General features: G+C 45.9%; 1 protein-coding gene across 3 annotated transcripts in view; it reads left to right on the top strand.

Annotated features, from left to right (window-relative positions):
• BAK1 (BCL2 antagonist/killer 1) overlaps positions 1–16348 on the top strand; it is a 34156-nt gene that overhangs the window by 15398 nt on the left and 2410 nt on the right. For 2 of the 3 annotated variants that reach the window (XR_009557914.1, XM_035122954.2), the window contains exons 3-5: positions 11276–11411; positions 11509–11652; positions 14801–14981. Coding sequence is in view for 2 of the 3 variants with exons in the window: in XM_035122954.2 (XP_034978845.1) it covers positions 11276–11411; positions 11509–11652; positions 14801–14981 (461 nt within the window). In the remaining variant the exon portion in view is untranslated. The other variant, XM_060277031.1, reaches the window with a different exon arrangement.

The raw sequence follows: 16348 nt of genomic DNA, 5'->3' as shown, positions 1-16348 counted from the left end.
GGTGGTGCTCTTCCAAATCCTATAGCCCAACCTTTCCCATCCTGGTGCCCACTAGATGTTATGGACTATGTCTCCCACCAGCCTCAGCCAGCCTGGCCAATAGCTGGGATGCTGGAAGCAGCAAAATCTGGTGGGCACCAGATTGGAAAAGGCTGTTTGTTACAGTATATGGAACTTCAGTACAGGATTGTGCTCCGAAAGAGTGCAGTCTAACAGGAAAAGAGTGGCACTGCATAACAAGTGTGCCCATGGGCTGCTCTCATTCATTTCAGCATAGCATGTGTGCAGGAAAGCATCCTGAGGCATTGTGTCTTTCTTTTTAAAGCTTATTTTAAACAAAATGAAAATGGAGCAGCAAAACAGGAAAAGTTCGTGATGATTTGAAAATAGAAATATTTTCCGTTTCAAAGGTTTTGCTAACTTCGCATCATAGGTTGCCCCAAACCTTTTATATTTTGACCACGTCCTGTTTATAAAGCCGGTGTTTACAAAGCAAGGTTTCTGCCTTCTTGTGTGAACTAGGCATGATTTCATCTACTCAGCCAAGCCCAAAGCACATTTGGCCCCTTCTGGTCACTCGAAGGCTGCCACCTCTTCCTTGAAATCCTTTGTTCCTAGGCGTTTTTCAGGTTATGTCCTCTGATGTTTGCTTTCCCCGTGTATGAAATTTGTTGTTGTTCAGTGCTCAGTTGACTCATCAGTGTTAGTGAGTCAACAGTTACAGTTCAGCTAGATTTGTGCAAAGGCAAACAGCCTGGTTTCAACTGAAATACACCAGTAGATAAAACTAAAAAGTTTCTAGCAGATGGATGGAGCAGAAGAAGAGAGTGCATTTCTTAACATAAACCTGGCTCCTAACTCCTTACAGGAATGTCGTTGTGTATAGCAAAAGAGAGAGGAGTTTCAGGCATCTCCAAGGCACACCTGTGTTTTCTCTCCTCTGTATCTACCATTCATAGCAGGGGTGATGAACCTTTTTGAACCAATTGACCAGATCTTTATCTCTCCCTTCCTGGCAAGCTAACTTTAACAGGTGGGCGGAACCACCTACCTTTCATTCATCTGACATCATATTGATGTCAGGTGATTGACAGGTGGGTGATCCCATCCACCTGTCAAAGTTGGCACTTTGGGAGGAAGGTATTCCATCAGCTGATGCGGAGGTAGAAGTTCAGTCCTGCTTTCTGCAGCCATGACTCTGCCTGACATCACATGGTGGGTGTGGTTTGCAGGAAATGTGGTGGGCCACCTTTGGCCAGCGGAACAGAGGTTCTTCATCCTTGATGCATAAAAGTTGCATCCCAGTGTTTCCCAGTTGTCGGTGTTTATACTACATTTTTAAAAAAGATTTGCCTAGAGAGAGTCTTTAAACCTCTTTTGTTGACCACCAGTTCCATGTCGGAGTTGTGTAACATTTGTAAGCAGCTTGATGTGTGGCTCAGCCTTACCTTGAGGGTAGTGTGTGCACCAGCCCCAGCGGCTGCTTGGAATGTGCAGTGCTGGGCTTGAAACCACTGTTCGCTTAAGGTGAGAGATCAACTCCTTTGTAGGTATACCTTTTGCAACAGTTAAATTTTGGTGTGTGGTCACATCCCACAATGTAATAGCTTGTCATCCTTTGTATAAACAGGTATCCTTCTGGGAACCTTAAAGGTTATCAGTGTTTTGTTTTGTTTTGTAAGTGACTCTAGTATTGGCAAGGTTTGGCATCCCTAGAGAGCTTGGCTTGAAAAGGGGCATTATCAGGAACACCTGCAAGGTAACTTTGCAGGTAAGTTCTTCCTCTGGATTTTGCTTCACATAGGACAGTGTTTCCCAACTGGTGGTCCGCGGACCCCCAGGGGTCCGCGAGCTATGCGAGAGGGGTCCGCAAGACTGGGACTCTGGCGAGGCAAGATGGCAGCGCGGAGCTCCTAAACTCGACGAACGTGCTAGCGCCGCCAAATCAGCCCCCAAACAAGCAGAAAGCCACCCAAACCGCAGCCGCTGCTGCGTGGGAGCCGAACCCTTCCCCCGCGAGTCCACCCGCCCACCGCCCGCCCGGCCGCCGGCCGCCGGCGCCCGCTGCCTGCGCCCGCTGCCTGGGGCTCCCGCGTCTGCAGGGGGGCGTAGTCAGCCCCCTGCACCAGCCCCTCCCCGTCGCCGCATCATACCCCTCTGCCAGCCAATAGGGCTCAGGGGGCGGAGTCCAGCTGCGGCGGGAGAATCATTCCAGCTTCTTGTTGGACTTCCGGCGAGGCATTATTGGCGTGCGCTGCGGCGCCACCGAGCTCCTGAGGGCAGCCAGCGTGTTCGCGCTGCCCGAAGGGCTCCTGAGCCGCTGAGACCGCCGCCGCGTGCATTCTTGGCCAAGTGAGTTGCGACAGATTTATACCTCATTGATTTCAATGGGCCTTAAGCATGAGTTGGATTGGGATAGCTGATTGTGAGGGTCCTTTATTCTACGGCTACTGCTTTAGTTTAGTATCTGAACAGTACAAGTTAAAACTTGGTAATTTAATGAAATTAGGGGGCCTTTCACACCTCTTTCCTATATTGCCTTACTCCCTATAACAGGGACAAGTAAATAAGTATATTTCTCATTAATATCAGTTCTGTATATGTTCAAGTCATGAGTCCATCCATATTAGCCTGCAGATTTTTCTCTAAAAGTCTGCAGGAAAATTCACATTTAAACATGAATTTTTTTAAAGGGCCTTTCTCTCAAAATGCACATTTTAAATGTTATTTGCTGTCCAAATACAGTATGCATTTCAAGTACATGTTGATGTATTTATTTTTTTGATGGTGTTTGAGCCAAGAGCAGTATTGAAAGATTTGGGAACTAAACAAGCCAGTGGTTAAATTGGAACTGTACATTATTTCAATACTTGCATTTCAAAACAAGACCAGTGCAGGCTAAATCCTGTGTTTTTGACAGAATTACAAGCCTGGTAGATGAAGGGAATGCTGTGGATATAGCCTATCTTGATTTCAGCAAGGCCTTTGACAAGGTGCCCCATGATATTCTTGTAAAGAAGCTGGTAAAATGTGGTCTAGAACTGAAAATTAAAACTAACTGTATACTGATGGAGTACTCTGTTGTAACTAAAAAGACTCTTAATTTGGCTCTCACTTTTTAATTTTAGGATTAGGAATTAATGGGGGTCCTTGTCACAATAGCGGCTCGATGAGGGGTCCTCGAGAAAATTTTGTTGGGAACCCCTGACATAGGAAATTGGGTGTTGCTAGAATCTCCCTTCTCTGTAGCAAATATTCAGCAGAATTTTTATCAGGACTGTGCCAAGGGGTGAAAGGGTTTAGACTCAACCCCTCTGTGGTCCAAGTGCTTCATGCTTCCACACATACCCCCTGCACTCAGCTGCTTTTTCCCCTTTTGAAAAGTGTGCATTCATTTGGCCGTGGAATTCTTAAAAAGGAAAAGGAAAAGGAAAAAAGAAAAATATTTGAAGAAATGAGTCAAAACAAACAAACAAAAAATTCCTTCCAGTAGCACCTTAGAGACCAACTAAGTTTGTCATTGGTATGAGCTTCCGTGTGCATGCACACTCCTTCAGATACAATGAGTATTTTTCATTCTCATTGTTTACAACTTGTGGGTGGTTAGAATATTTGCAACCAAATTGTACCCTGATATGAGTCAGCTGTTGGGTTTCATTTTCACAAGACGCCACCCAGGACTGGTCTGGTGCAAGGCTTTTATTGTTTGATTTATTGACAATGCCTGCTTTCAAATGCAGTGTTAACGTTTGTATAAACAGATGTCTCTCTTAGGACGTCATGGTATCACTATTCCTTAAAAGGGGCCCTGCCGTTTTAAGTGTTGGCATTGCCCTCTGCAAGGATCAGCATTGCCTTATCTAGTCTGGCCCGGCGGGCCGCTTGACCATTATCCTGATGGGAGTGAGTGTCAGGAGGCTGCCTACTCACAAGTAGGACCTCGGAAGAGACACATGGTCAGGTGTACCAGTGTTCAGGACAAACCAAAAGGGGGAGGTGGTAATGGAGATGGTGATGATGGTAGTGACAAGGCTAACCCAGAAAAAGTCAAGATGCCAATGATTGGATCTGACATGTGGGTTCCAAAGTCACAGAGCAATACGTGCAGCAAACATAGTTTGCAAGGTTTTTCCCTGGATAGGGACAGTGACAAGATAAACCTGGAAAAAGTCAGGATGCCAGTGATTGGGTCTGACATGTGGGTTGGGATGTCACGAGGCCGGGAGCATAAATTCTTCCTGTGGTATGCAGGCATGTACAGAGTACTAAGGCCTCACACCGAGCTGATTTTACTCACAAGGGATGTTGAGTGCTGTGAAGAATGGGAAGGAAATCTGTGTTTTCCTAGGCCACCCCATTGCTGGTGACTTAGATAATAAGTCTGTTGCTGTTATAAACAGCAGGTGCACTGAGGTGAGTTCCACTGATACAGTGGAGGAAACGCGCCAGATGCGCAGCTCAGGAGGAGCTACAAAGGGTGAAAAGCCCACCAGGTATGCTCAGGAGTTTGCTAACACAGCTGTTGCAGGTTTCGCTGTGGTTAGTGGCTCGACACAGGTCTTGAAACCCAGAGTTTTGAAAGGGGTGCAGGGTTTGTCCTCAAGGGACAGGAAACCAAGCTCAAAGGCTGTAAGGGTAGACACTGTTTCCTTGGAGAAAAAAGCTGGACCACGTCCAGAGGCCGTGTGTGCCAACACTGATTCCTCAGAGAGGAATGTGGCTAGGGTTCGAGTCCCATCAAAGCCAAGTATGAAACTTCCCGATAGTCAGAAGGGCTATGATGCCAAGACTAGTCAGAAGTGCAAGATGGTAAGGCCCAAAGCCAATCCAGTTGCAGGTAGTGACGTAGACAGGATGTTTGTCTTACTGTGTTCCTGAAGTGGGACTGTTGTTCTTTGTTCTTTCTTTTTGCTGTCTGATGCTAGAGAGAGAGGGAGCCATGTTGCAGTGCTCCGCATGTGTTTATGTGTAAATAAAGTAGATTAGCAAAATGCTGTGCTACTGAGTTCTGTTACGCAACTGCGCAACCTCTGTGGATCCATGAAGTGTGCTGATGTCTTCTGGCATCAGTCGCTGTGATGTTCGGGCTGGAGACTGCTCCCGAACAATCGACCAGGAGGGAGGGAACATGCCAGTCGAGCATGTGTCTCTGCTGAGGTCCTACTTGTGAGTAGGTAGCCTCCTGACAGTGAGGTGGCACCCATCATGGTTTGCCAGCCATGGGCAATCTTATCTTATTCACATTAGGGCTGGGCAATATATCAGTACATCATCCAAAACCAGTTTCAAGTTCATATCATATTTTTGACCTTGCAATATATTGTGAATCATGATTTGTGTGTACTATGCAAAAATCACAACGTGGGGGAAACCGTGAAGCCAGCCATTGCCTCTACATAGCTCCATCCTTATTTCAGACATTGTGATTTATCCGTATATCACGAAGTTTAGCTGGTGATACATCATGTTGTTGAAAACCAGATGTCCCCCAGCCCTAATTCACATAGATATTCTGGTGAAATCTGTGCCTTGGGTCACCAACAGCATGGAAAGTATAGAGCAGGATATACTATGGCTGCTTTTGCGTGCTACTGTAAACCATAATAAGCCGTGGCATACCATAAAGCAGGCATCCCCAAACTTCGGCCCTCCAGATGTTTTGGACTACAATTCCCATCATCCCTGACCACTGGTCCTGTTAACTAGGGATCATGGGAGTTGTAGGCCGAAACATCTGGAGGGCCACAGTTTGGGGATGTCTGCCATAAAGGAATAAATTTCACTCAACTTCCCTCCGCCCCATTAATGTTGGAATGAATCAAGCCACAATCCTTGGCTTAGCATCAAGTCCAAAATGGGTCTTGCTTTGTTTCATTCCCCACAAACCACTGTTGGTAAGCCAAGAGCAAACCTGGGCCACAGATCATTGTTAACCACAGTTCTGAGTTCCAGTATAATGCTAAGCCAGGAATCAGGGTTTGTTTCCTCACAATGCTAGCAGTGAGGAGTAAATTGGATACATTGTATGCACAGTAAGTCATGGTTTACTTTACTTTAAACTGCCTAACCTACTGAATGTACTCTTTGATGAAGCACTTTCCACCCCACCCTGCTCCCTCCATCTCATGAAAGAGTAGACCCTTGAAAGGCCAAGGGGAGGGGAAAAGGGCATTAGTGGGCTCTTTAAATGAAAGTTATGCTTAAGAATTCCATGGCACTTTGCATCTTCGTACTATAATGCAGTTATTGATTAACTGATGCAAATGACTGTTTAACTTCTTGGAAACTTGAACATGGTTTGCAGATAACAGTTTGGGAAATGTAGCATCCAGTCACATGACATTTCACTTTCTATGTCATTGCTGCTTCCCTGAAGTTTGCAAATTTGGTGGTAAAAAAATACTCTTCTCATTCCTTGTTACAAATGACCAGGTTTCCTTTTGTGATCGCATGTGCACTCCTGTAAAGTTTCCAAGTGGTAAATATAATCATTTGCAGCCACCTAAAGAGCTTTTTGTGGTCATGTTTTAAGTTGTGCTGGGGAAAGATTTGATAACACTGCATATAGCAAGGAGTTAACTTTTCACCTGATTTGCAGCCTATTATAAACTTCTACTTGGCCAGGCTGGAGCCAACAGTGCCAAAGTGTTCAGCAATGTGTGCAAGATTTCAGGAGCACTGTATAGTTTTACCTCCATTTAATAGATGGCGGATTTAGAAGAGCAATCTGTGCAGGAAACTTGCTTCTGGACCCAAATGGCTCTTGCCCCCATCAGAGGGTCATGAGAGGAAGGCAAAGGAAGGCACAGCTCTTCTGTATTAAGAAGTCTTTTAGCAAGCTCTGATGCATGCTTACTAGGAAGTAAGTCCCATATTCACCAAAGCTTACTCCCAGGGAAACATGCCTAGGATTGCTGCCTTCAATGTGCATGGGCTAAATGGCCTATGAGGTTCACACACCTCAGTAAGGATACTCCATTTTTATGGTGGCCTTCCTGTGATGTCCTCAAGATGGAGCACATGGTCCCTCTCCCCACATCCTCACAACAACCTTGTGAGGTAGGTGAGTCTGAGAGTGGCTGGCATAAGGTCATCTAGTGAACTTCATGGTTGAGCTGAGATTTCAACTGGGGTTCCCTCAGGTCAGTGCTATATCTACTGTGCCAGACATGTCCAACTCCCAAGAGACTGTGATCTACTCCCGCTACAGTATTAAAAAAATAGGGCAGCGTAGACGTGATTTTCAGCATCTGAGCATGCACAGACGCAATTTCTGGCACCGCGGAAGTGAGTCCCCGCACAGCGCTGCACCAGTTTATTGCAGTGTGCGGGGACTTGCCAAGTGGGCAGTTTGGTTCAGGGGTGATTTGTGGGCCAGTTAAACGCCCCCCATGGGCTGCTTGTGGCCCATGGGCTTTAGGTTGCCTACACCTGACCTAAGTTGTTGAGCTTTTTTTATTTTTATTTTTATTTTTTGTGAGATCGATAAGTATCACGCAATCGACCAGGGTCGCAATTGACCAGTTGGACATGCCTGTACTATGCTACATGCTGGTTCTAACTTCATGGTGTGGTACCTATTCTACTGTTGGAACTGATAATCTTTAAAAAATGTGTTCACAAAGTACAAAAAAGTGGTTTGTTGTTGCTTATTTATATTTTACTTTGGGACCTAAAGATCCCTGCATATTAATACTACCTAGTATAGAATATAGGTTCAATAAATCAATCATCAAGACTACAGAAGGGAGCAAAGTCACTAAATATAGAATATTTGGTGGTTGACTGGCCTAAGACCATCTCACTCAACCCAGTCACTGTCTTTAACCTTAGCTTTCAGCCCTGTATTCCCTATCCCTCTCTCAGGACATCAGGCAAGCAAACAGGGCCGATGGTGTCTCCTCCTCCGTTCACCACAGCCCAGGCACAAAGAGGGTAGCTCCCTGCCTTTGTCCCAGTGTAAAAGGAAATGCTTGCTCTTGCTGAAAGAGGGGATGGAACCTTTTTCCGTTCTGAACTTCCTAGTTAAAGCTGGGGATGCTAATGTGACTAGTCTAAAAGCTGTCCATTTGACTAACTGAACAGAGGTGTGCACACTCGTGTTTTCCAATACGGAAAGTCAAACTGAGTGGAGATGGCAAAACCCTCGCCGAGCAGACACTGCACTAGACTGTACTTGTCCAGAATCCATGGAATGCGCCTTGTCTAATCTCGCTAGTTGTGTCTGCAGTCTAGGTGCATAGTGGTATAATAATTTTCAGATCATATACAGTCATACCTCAACATCCGAACGCTTTGACTTCTGAAGGTTTCGACTTCCGAAGTCGACAACCCCGGAAGTATTTTCACCCGACGTGTGCGTTCTGTGCCTGCGCAGAGCAGCGCATGCGGTCAGCTAATGCGCAGAGCAGCGCGAAATTGCACTTCGCACATGTGCGACTGCATGCTTCAACATCCGAAAACCTTGACTTACGAAGACGGCCGCGGAACGGATCTTCTTCGTAAGTCGAGGTACCACTGTATATATAAAAGATAAATGTTCATAACTGTATATATAAACCACATGTCTGAAACTTCACAGAAAAAAAAGTCCTAAACAAATTGACCTCAAATATTTCACTGCAAGGTCAAAGTGAGAAACCACCCCATTGTCTCTTTCCTCACAAATCCTGTCTTAAGGGCACATTTAAGATATGAATAGAGTGTGAGCCTGTGACCTGGCTCAGGAACTAAGTATTTTTCATTACAAAAGACTGGCCAGGCTCCCCAGGTAATCCAGTCAAATGACCATTAACAGGTAACCTGCCAGGCAGGATAAAAACAAAGATGTATCTGGGGACAGTCTTGGACTCCAGGGTGGGGAATTTAAAATTTCTATATAAGAGCTTGCATACCTTTGTTCTGGGTCTCCCCCCCTTCCTGTGTGTGTGGGGGGGGGAACACCCTGTTGCAAAAGTTTTTAATAAAGATCAGGCTTAACTAGCTGCTTTGCTTTTCACTAGAATTCTGGTCTGGTTTCTGTCATTTTACTAGCCGGTAAGGGCTTTCAATTGTGCTCTGCTGGAGGTCCTGACTCCCTCCCAGAGAAGGACCCCTTTTAACTCTTAACAATAGCCTAACCTAATCATTTGGCAGTAGACCCGGATCTCCATTGAACATCTGAAAAAACAGCTGGCAGAAGACAGAATTTCCAGCAGCGGGGAAGGGTTAAGCACCTCTCTCCCTGCCTTCCCACTTAGCTTCACTCCTCTGCCAGCTGTTTGCGCCCCACAAGCTGGGATTCCAAGGCTCCTGCTTGCCTGCTACTAGGAGCTGGAGGGTGAGGGTGAGTGCAGGGTAAATAGTTGACTCCTTCCTCCCACCCCCACCTTCTCCGGGATGACATGTCCCTAGGGCCTTTCACAGGATTTTTGCAACTTTAAAGAAAGCCCAATGCTGAGATGAGAATTGAGTAAAGACAGAGCAGTTTCCAGACTCCCTCTCTGCTGAATGTCTAGCTTGGGCTCTGATGCACAGCAAAGAGGGAGCTGTCGCAAGGATCTTCCTATAAATGTCAGTGGACTCACAACTCACATGGAACTCAGCCAGCATAGCCAATGGGCAGGGTTGATGGGAGTTGTAGTTCACCAACATCTGAAGAGCTACCGGTATAGGTTCCTCATTCCTTATAGAGCTTCATGGATGTGCCATCAATAAATTGGCGTTCTCCGTGTTTCTATTACTTGGTTGTTCAGTCCTCAGCCACTGCGTTTTCAGCTTCAACCCTCTTCACAACTGTGACAATTCAGGCAGTAGACCTTAGAAAGGTTGGATTTTTGCAAGTCTGTACAGCCACACCTAGCTTTGAGATGGAGTGTCAGAGAACAGTTAGCCTTCCTTATTTTTTTAAAAAAAACACAACTGTATCTTCCCCGCCTCCCTGCTCCATTTGTATCTGTAGTGTAGACGGAATTCCAGAATGCCACACCTTGTCGGTTTCCCGTCTTTCCTTGTTACCTGTAATGAAAACAAAAGTGAATCTCTGCCAGGGGTGAATCTACATTGAGCCAGGCGGTGCTTAGCTGGAAACAGCCCAGTTCCATAAAACCGAAAGAGATTAGAGTAATTAAATCCAAGTGCAAATTTGCTAAACTGATACAAGCCTGAGTTTCAGGATTCCTCAAAACTGATGTGAGTCAACCTCTGCCACTGTTCTCCAGTGATAAATTTAGCTTTTATATGCGCGACCTTTAAGTAGTTATGCAGAGGCAGAAAATTCAGCAGGTGCAGCTGATCAGGAATCTGATGCCTCAAAGTAGTTCTTAGCCTTGGGGCCAACTAGATGCAACTTAAGAAGTGTGCATGCACACGAAAGCTCATACCAAAATAAAAACTTAGTTGGTCTTTAAGGTGCTACTGAAGGAATTTTTTTATTTTACTTCGATCCAGACCAACACGGCTACCTACCTGTAACTAGATGCAACTTAGTGTGCGAGTTTTTTGTTATATAAATAAGCAGCCACAAGGAAGTCTGAGCACCTTGGACCCTTGGGGTTAAAGAGTGTTGCTGTTGTTCTAAACCTCTTTCTCTCCCTACCAGCACTGCAAAAATCACTTCTTCATACCTGCTATTTGCATTTCAATGGAAATTCCCACTGGGGCAATTGAATGGCATGTCTAGTTCAGTCCTTCACAGAATGGACAAATATGAAGACTAGCATATTACAATGCAGATGAAGCAATTATTAAATTGCAGGAAGTTTTTTTATATTTAAAAAAGGACCTCAAATACTGTTTATTAAAGTCATTAAAAGCACAAGAGAACAGGATGGGCTTGGGCTGGTACCTAAAAGATAGAAAATGAAGTGCTGTTGAATTTTAGGGAAGGAGCTTGGGTGGATGCCACCACAGAAAAGGCCCTGTCTCCCATTGCTACTTGCTTAGCCTTCAAAGGGGGAAACCCAGAGAAGGGTCTCGGAAGCAGATCTCAGTTGGTGGCCAGGTTCATGTGGGAGAAGGCAGTTGAGTTCAGCTCCCATATGTAGCAAGGATGGGGACTCCGTGCCCCTCCAGACATTGTTGGACTCCATCTCCCATCAGCCCCAGCCAGTGCGGCCAGTGGTCAGGTAGGAGGGCCACAGGCACTCTAACTTTGCCCTAATAAATGCAATCCGATCAGAGTTAATATGCAGAAGATCAGGCTGCATTTCCTGGGAGCTGGAGTATCTGGAAGACCACATGTTCTGCTCTAGATGGAGGTGCCTGTTTTCTTATCCTCCTCGTTGCCCTTTTGCAGAAGACCAGGTGGCACAGCAGACAGAAGAGGTCTTCCAGAGCTATGTTTTCTACCGATACCGGCAGGAGCAAGAGCAGACTGGGCGGGATGTGCCAATAGATCCAGAAATAGCTGTGATAGAGCCGGAGCCTGACAGGTAAGAGCACATTTTTGAAACCTATACCCCAAATGCAAGCCGCATGCCAGTCTGCCTCCACAGGCATTTCTAACGTGGTCATTTGTCTCTTGGGCAGCATCAACAACCAAGTGGGCAGGCGCCTGGCCAACATAGGGGATGACATCAATGCACGGTATGACAGCGAGTTCTCTGAGATGCTGAAGTCACTGAAGCCCTCCAGGGACAATGCCTATGAGTACTTCGTCAAAATAGCCTCCAGGTAGGTCATCCAGCCTCTACTTTTCCCTCTCCAAAAAGTAAGAGGCTGGCTCGATTTTCTGATATGAACAGTTCTCAGATGTTGCTCTCTTAGGTTCCCTCATAAGAAGAGGGAGAAGACTGAGACAATTTTGGGCTTCTTGCTTCAATGTAGTTTTCTTTGATTTTATTGATGTTGTTTTGGTTTTAATGGAGATTGTTTCTTTTTTAAAAAAAATCTATTTATTTAGTTAAATAAAAATGTATGCATCAATAACCTACAATGAAGAAATGACAACAATATAACTGAACAAAAATTAAACATACACAAGACGTATAGAGATTTGGATCATCACATTCACATTCTCTGGAAAAAGAATAATAATGATGATGACAACAATTGGTGTTAGAGGACAGCAACTTTAAAAACATATTTGTTTCCTTTATAAATATCAGACTATTGTCCTCCAGGTCTTATGATATTCTTGCAGCTGAAAAGTTACTAAGAATTCCAAATAGTAGCATATTTCACAAAAGTCATTACAGAAAAGTGGGTGGTTAAAACAGGGGAGCAAGTGTGGCCTAGATACGTAACTGCAGTTTTTAGGAAGGGACTTCATACCCATTTTTTGGTCCTTATTATGGAAAAAATGCTGCCACTACAAAGATTCCATCTTGACTGTCATTTTCTGACCCACACAACTTTAATTGCATGTTCACGCCACTTGCGTGGGCAAGGTAGAAGATTTTGCAGAAGCTCTGCTCAAAGTAGTGAGCCAAACATCTGGACCCTCCCCATGCCATGTTGCAAAGTGAAGGGATCAACCCATTCCCTCTTGCCAATTTTTTTCTAAACCAGCAGGCAGGTAGGAAAATTACTATAGGAGGGGCTTTGTTGCGGCCCTGAGCTTGTCCATGGTGGTCAATTGCCAAAAGAAGGATTTGGGTCAGGTATCTCCCTCATAATTCTCTTTCTGCTCCCTGACACACAGCGCATACATGCCTATAGACGGGTGCGCCCATACTCGTTCCCTGTGAATGTTGTTTAACTGTCTCTTGTGTCCTCTCTTCCTGCTCTCCCCTCCTTGGGAAGCCAAGCAGCGTTGCTCTCACCCCTTTGCCACCTTGAGGTGGTCAGTGTACTGCAACCAGGTAAATTAACCTACAGTGCTTTCTCTTCCCTCTCTTTCAGTGATGATGTGTGTGTGAACTCTCTCCATTTCATACTATGGCTGCTGAACTTTTTACAATGGCACACAAATCTTCAAGGTTGTGCAACCTAATGAGACATGCTTCCATGTTTAAGTCTCATTTCCTCCTATAATTCTGATTAATAATAATAATAATAATAATAACCATCACAAAAATAACTATAATCCTGTTGCGGATTTTTATTATTCTGCCAGTCAGCCAAAGGGGTTCTCTGAGCAGCTAACAATCAAGTTCAAAATGCATGTAAAATTCAGTGAAATATTAGCCAAGTTGACTGGGCAAATGTCTCTGAGCATCCTGCAAAAAGAGGTGACATAGTTCTGTAGATGGTGCCACCTCAGAAAAGGCCCTACTTCTTTCCCCTAAAGACTGTGGTACCCAAAGCAGAGCTATCCTGAAGATTTAAGTGCCAGAGCAGGCATAATATGGGATGTGTCTTGCTGTTTATGTGGATAGCAATTCTCAGCTTTCACAAGTCTTATTTTTCCCCCTTTTCTTTTTGGATGCCAAAGGCATCCAAGTCTGTGCTGCTTTGCTTCTAGAGTGAACACTGTTTTCCTTCGACCATGTTGCTGGCACTTGAACACCGGGTCAGATTTATTTGCTGGGTTATTCAACTGTAGATTATGGGCACCTCCAGTGTAGGTAAATGGTGCCATGGGTTGCAACTGAGGATAGGATAGGATTTACCACAGCCCATCACTTTTTATGCTTGTCATTGCCACAGACCAGTGCTTGCACTTCGGGGTATGAACATAATGTGGTGTTGCAGCTGTACAAACAGAAGAACATTTGATTTCTGTTTAGATGATTACATGACTGAGCCTTAACCCTGTTCCAACATGACTTTGGGAAGCAGATCTCATTATATTCTTATTTTTGTAATTATTACTTACCCTTTACCAGCAGGTCCCAGGGCAGGTTACAACAATCTAAAATTCAGAATTAAAACAGCTAAGGCAGTACAGGCTTGGCCTGTGCATTCAAGCAGAATTTAGGGGAGACAGGTACTATTTGAAGCCACAGGTAGGGAGTACTATATTTGCGTGTTTCTTCATTTTTATTTGTAGGAATATTAGCATATTTGTATGAATATTATATATATTTAAAAAGTCATCACCACCTGCAGTCTGAAATGACAGTCCATTCTACTGTCTCGGGGTGCTTCTACCTCTTTCTATTGCATGTTATAGAAGGAGCACCTCTCCCAGTATCTCCCACCTCAAGTCTTACAATCTGTGGAGGAGGCCGTATTCCTGGTCCTACCTAACATGGTGACTTGGGGTAGGGCCTTCTCTACTGTGGCCTCCCGGCTGTGGATTGGTCATACATTTTCGTAGTCAAGTTAGGTGTTTGGGGAGGAGTGAGCTGAGAATTGTTCTTCATCGTGATTCTTAACTGTAAAGATAGATGTTTTTATGTTCCGCCCCACCCCTGCCCCCCATATATATTTGCTGTGTTGTTGTATTTATCATTTGCTATACACAGCCCTGGGATCCCTTTGTGATGAAGAGTAGTTTAGAAACAGAATGAATGAATGAAGTCTCACTTCCAGAGGAGTTGCAGCCCTTAAGAAGGCCTTCCGGGACACACACTTCTCACCTGTAGAAAAGTACCTGAATAGAAAGTATCTACATTTTAGTAATCTGTGTACATTTGGATTCTTGGGAGGAACAGCTTGAACAAGATCCGAGTTACTGAAGGGATATACACAGCCCTTTCCCCCCTCAGCAATATAAGTCTTTTTAAATATGCCTTGTGCCTTAGCACTGGCTCAGGGGAAGATTCTAGCATGCTGTTGAATGGTGAGGGGGCTGGTCAGAAAGTTGCTTTTAATGCTACAGCAGCAGACTGCGAACAAGCTGTGCCTCAGTAGAGGGTAGCAAAGGGCTGGCCATAAAACGTAGCCTGAATTTTCTAACAATAGAACAATAATAATGAAATGGTCTCTTCCGCAGTTTGTTTGAGAGCGGCATCAACTGGGGTCGTGTGATAGCACTGCTGGGCTTCGGCTACAGGATGGCAATCCATGTGTACCAGCAGGGGTTGACCGGCTTCCTAAGCAGGATCGCCCGCTACATGGCTGACTTTGTGCTTAGAAACCGCATTGCCCAGTGGATTGCCCAGCAAGGAGGATGGGTAAGTGAAGCAGGGAGCTGTCAAAGATGAGTGGGTTGGTTTTTTAAAACACACACACATTTCTTTTACTATGAAAGTATGCTGGCGCTGATCTGGGGTGGACAGGAGTGGGCACAGTAGGGCAATGCCAGGCTGCTGCCCCCCAACAGTGGAGTCATTGCTGTCTACCGTGTTTCTCACATTTTAAGACATGTCTTATATTTATTTTTCCTGCAAAAAAACACACCACGGCTTATTTTCAGGGGATGTCTTATTTTTTTGTTAAGCTTTTTAATTTTTTACCGGTATTAAGCTTTCAGAGAGTTTTGCTGGGTCGGGCTTGGTGCGGCGCGCGCTGCTTTGCCCGGCCACTACTCTTAAAACTCACAGGGCAGCGTTTGTGCTGCCTTGAGCTGTCATTGCAATAAATCGCGCTAAACCAGAACGGGGTGCCTATCTTGGGGTGGCTTTCTCCCCCTCCCAGGCTCCTACCTTCGCATCTCCTTCGGCGCTGTTGCTTTTTGCACGCAAACCAAGCTCCGCAGTGCTGGGTGCGGTCGGATTCAAAAGCAGAGCCAACAAACCAGCACCAGAGCTTCAAGCCGGCACTCTCTCTATGGCTCAAGCATAGAGGCTGCTGCCCCATCGGAGCCTAGAGCGGATTGGTCAAACTCCACTTCCGGATTGCGTTTCCTTAGAAACCCGAGGCGCGGCGACCCGGAAGCGCTTGCGGGACCAGATCTGGGTCGCCGCGCCATGGCTGCGCTGGGAGCGTCGGGGTGCCTGCGGGGCGGGAGGGTCGCCGTGGCTTCGCTGCTCCTGAGGCAGCACCCACAGGGACGCCGCGCCGTGTGGGGATGGCGGGGCCTCCCGCTGGACCCGGCAAAGACAGCAGCACGTGCTGCGCCGAGCCCCGACTCAGCGGGACCCGGCAAAGACAGCAGCGTGCACCGCGCGGAGTCCCGACTGAGCGGGACCCGGGAGAGACAGCAGCACTCGGCGAGGCGCGCGCTGCAGAAGCACCATGCAAACCTGCTCCCACCACTAACAATACGGTACCCCAGCATGTCTTATTTTGGGGGGATGCCTTATATTTTATTGCCTCCAGAAAATCGTGCCATGGCTTATTTTATAGGCACGTCTTAAAATGTGAGAAACACGGTACTGAGAAGGTGTTGGGGGAGAGATTGGGGCTGTGCAGGGCCTTGGGGTTTGTGCCAGATCAACACTGTTGATGCACCTGTGCAACCTCAGGCTTGCCTCCTCCATAAGCTGTTGGTGCACCTTCCTGGCATCCAACGTTTCTTTCAGGGAGGGGGGAAATACATGCCAAGAAACTGCCATGGTTACCCTGGAATGGGTCCTCCCAACATTTCTGCAGGTAACAG

Source organism: Zootoca vivipara, chromosome 7 (assembly GCF_963506605.1).
Source record: "Zootoca vivipara chromosome 7, rZooViv1.1, whole genome shotgun sequence".
Lineage (NCBI taxonomy): Eukaryota > Metazoa > Chordata > Lepidosauria > Squamata > Lacertidae > Zootoca > Zootoca vivipara.
Note: the sequence above shows the minus strand (reverse complement) of the source record. Positions and strands in the feature narration are given on the sequence as shown.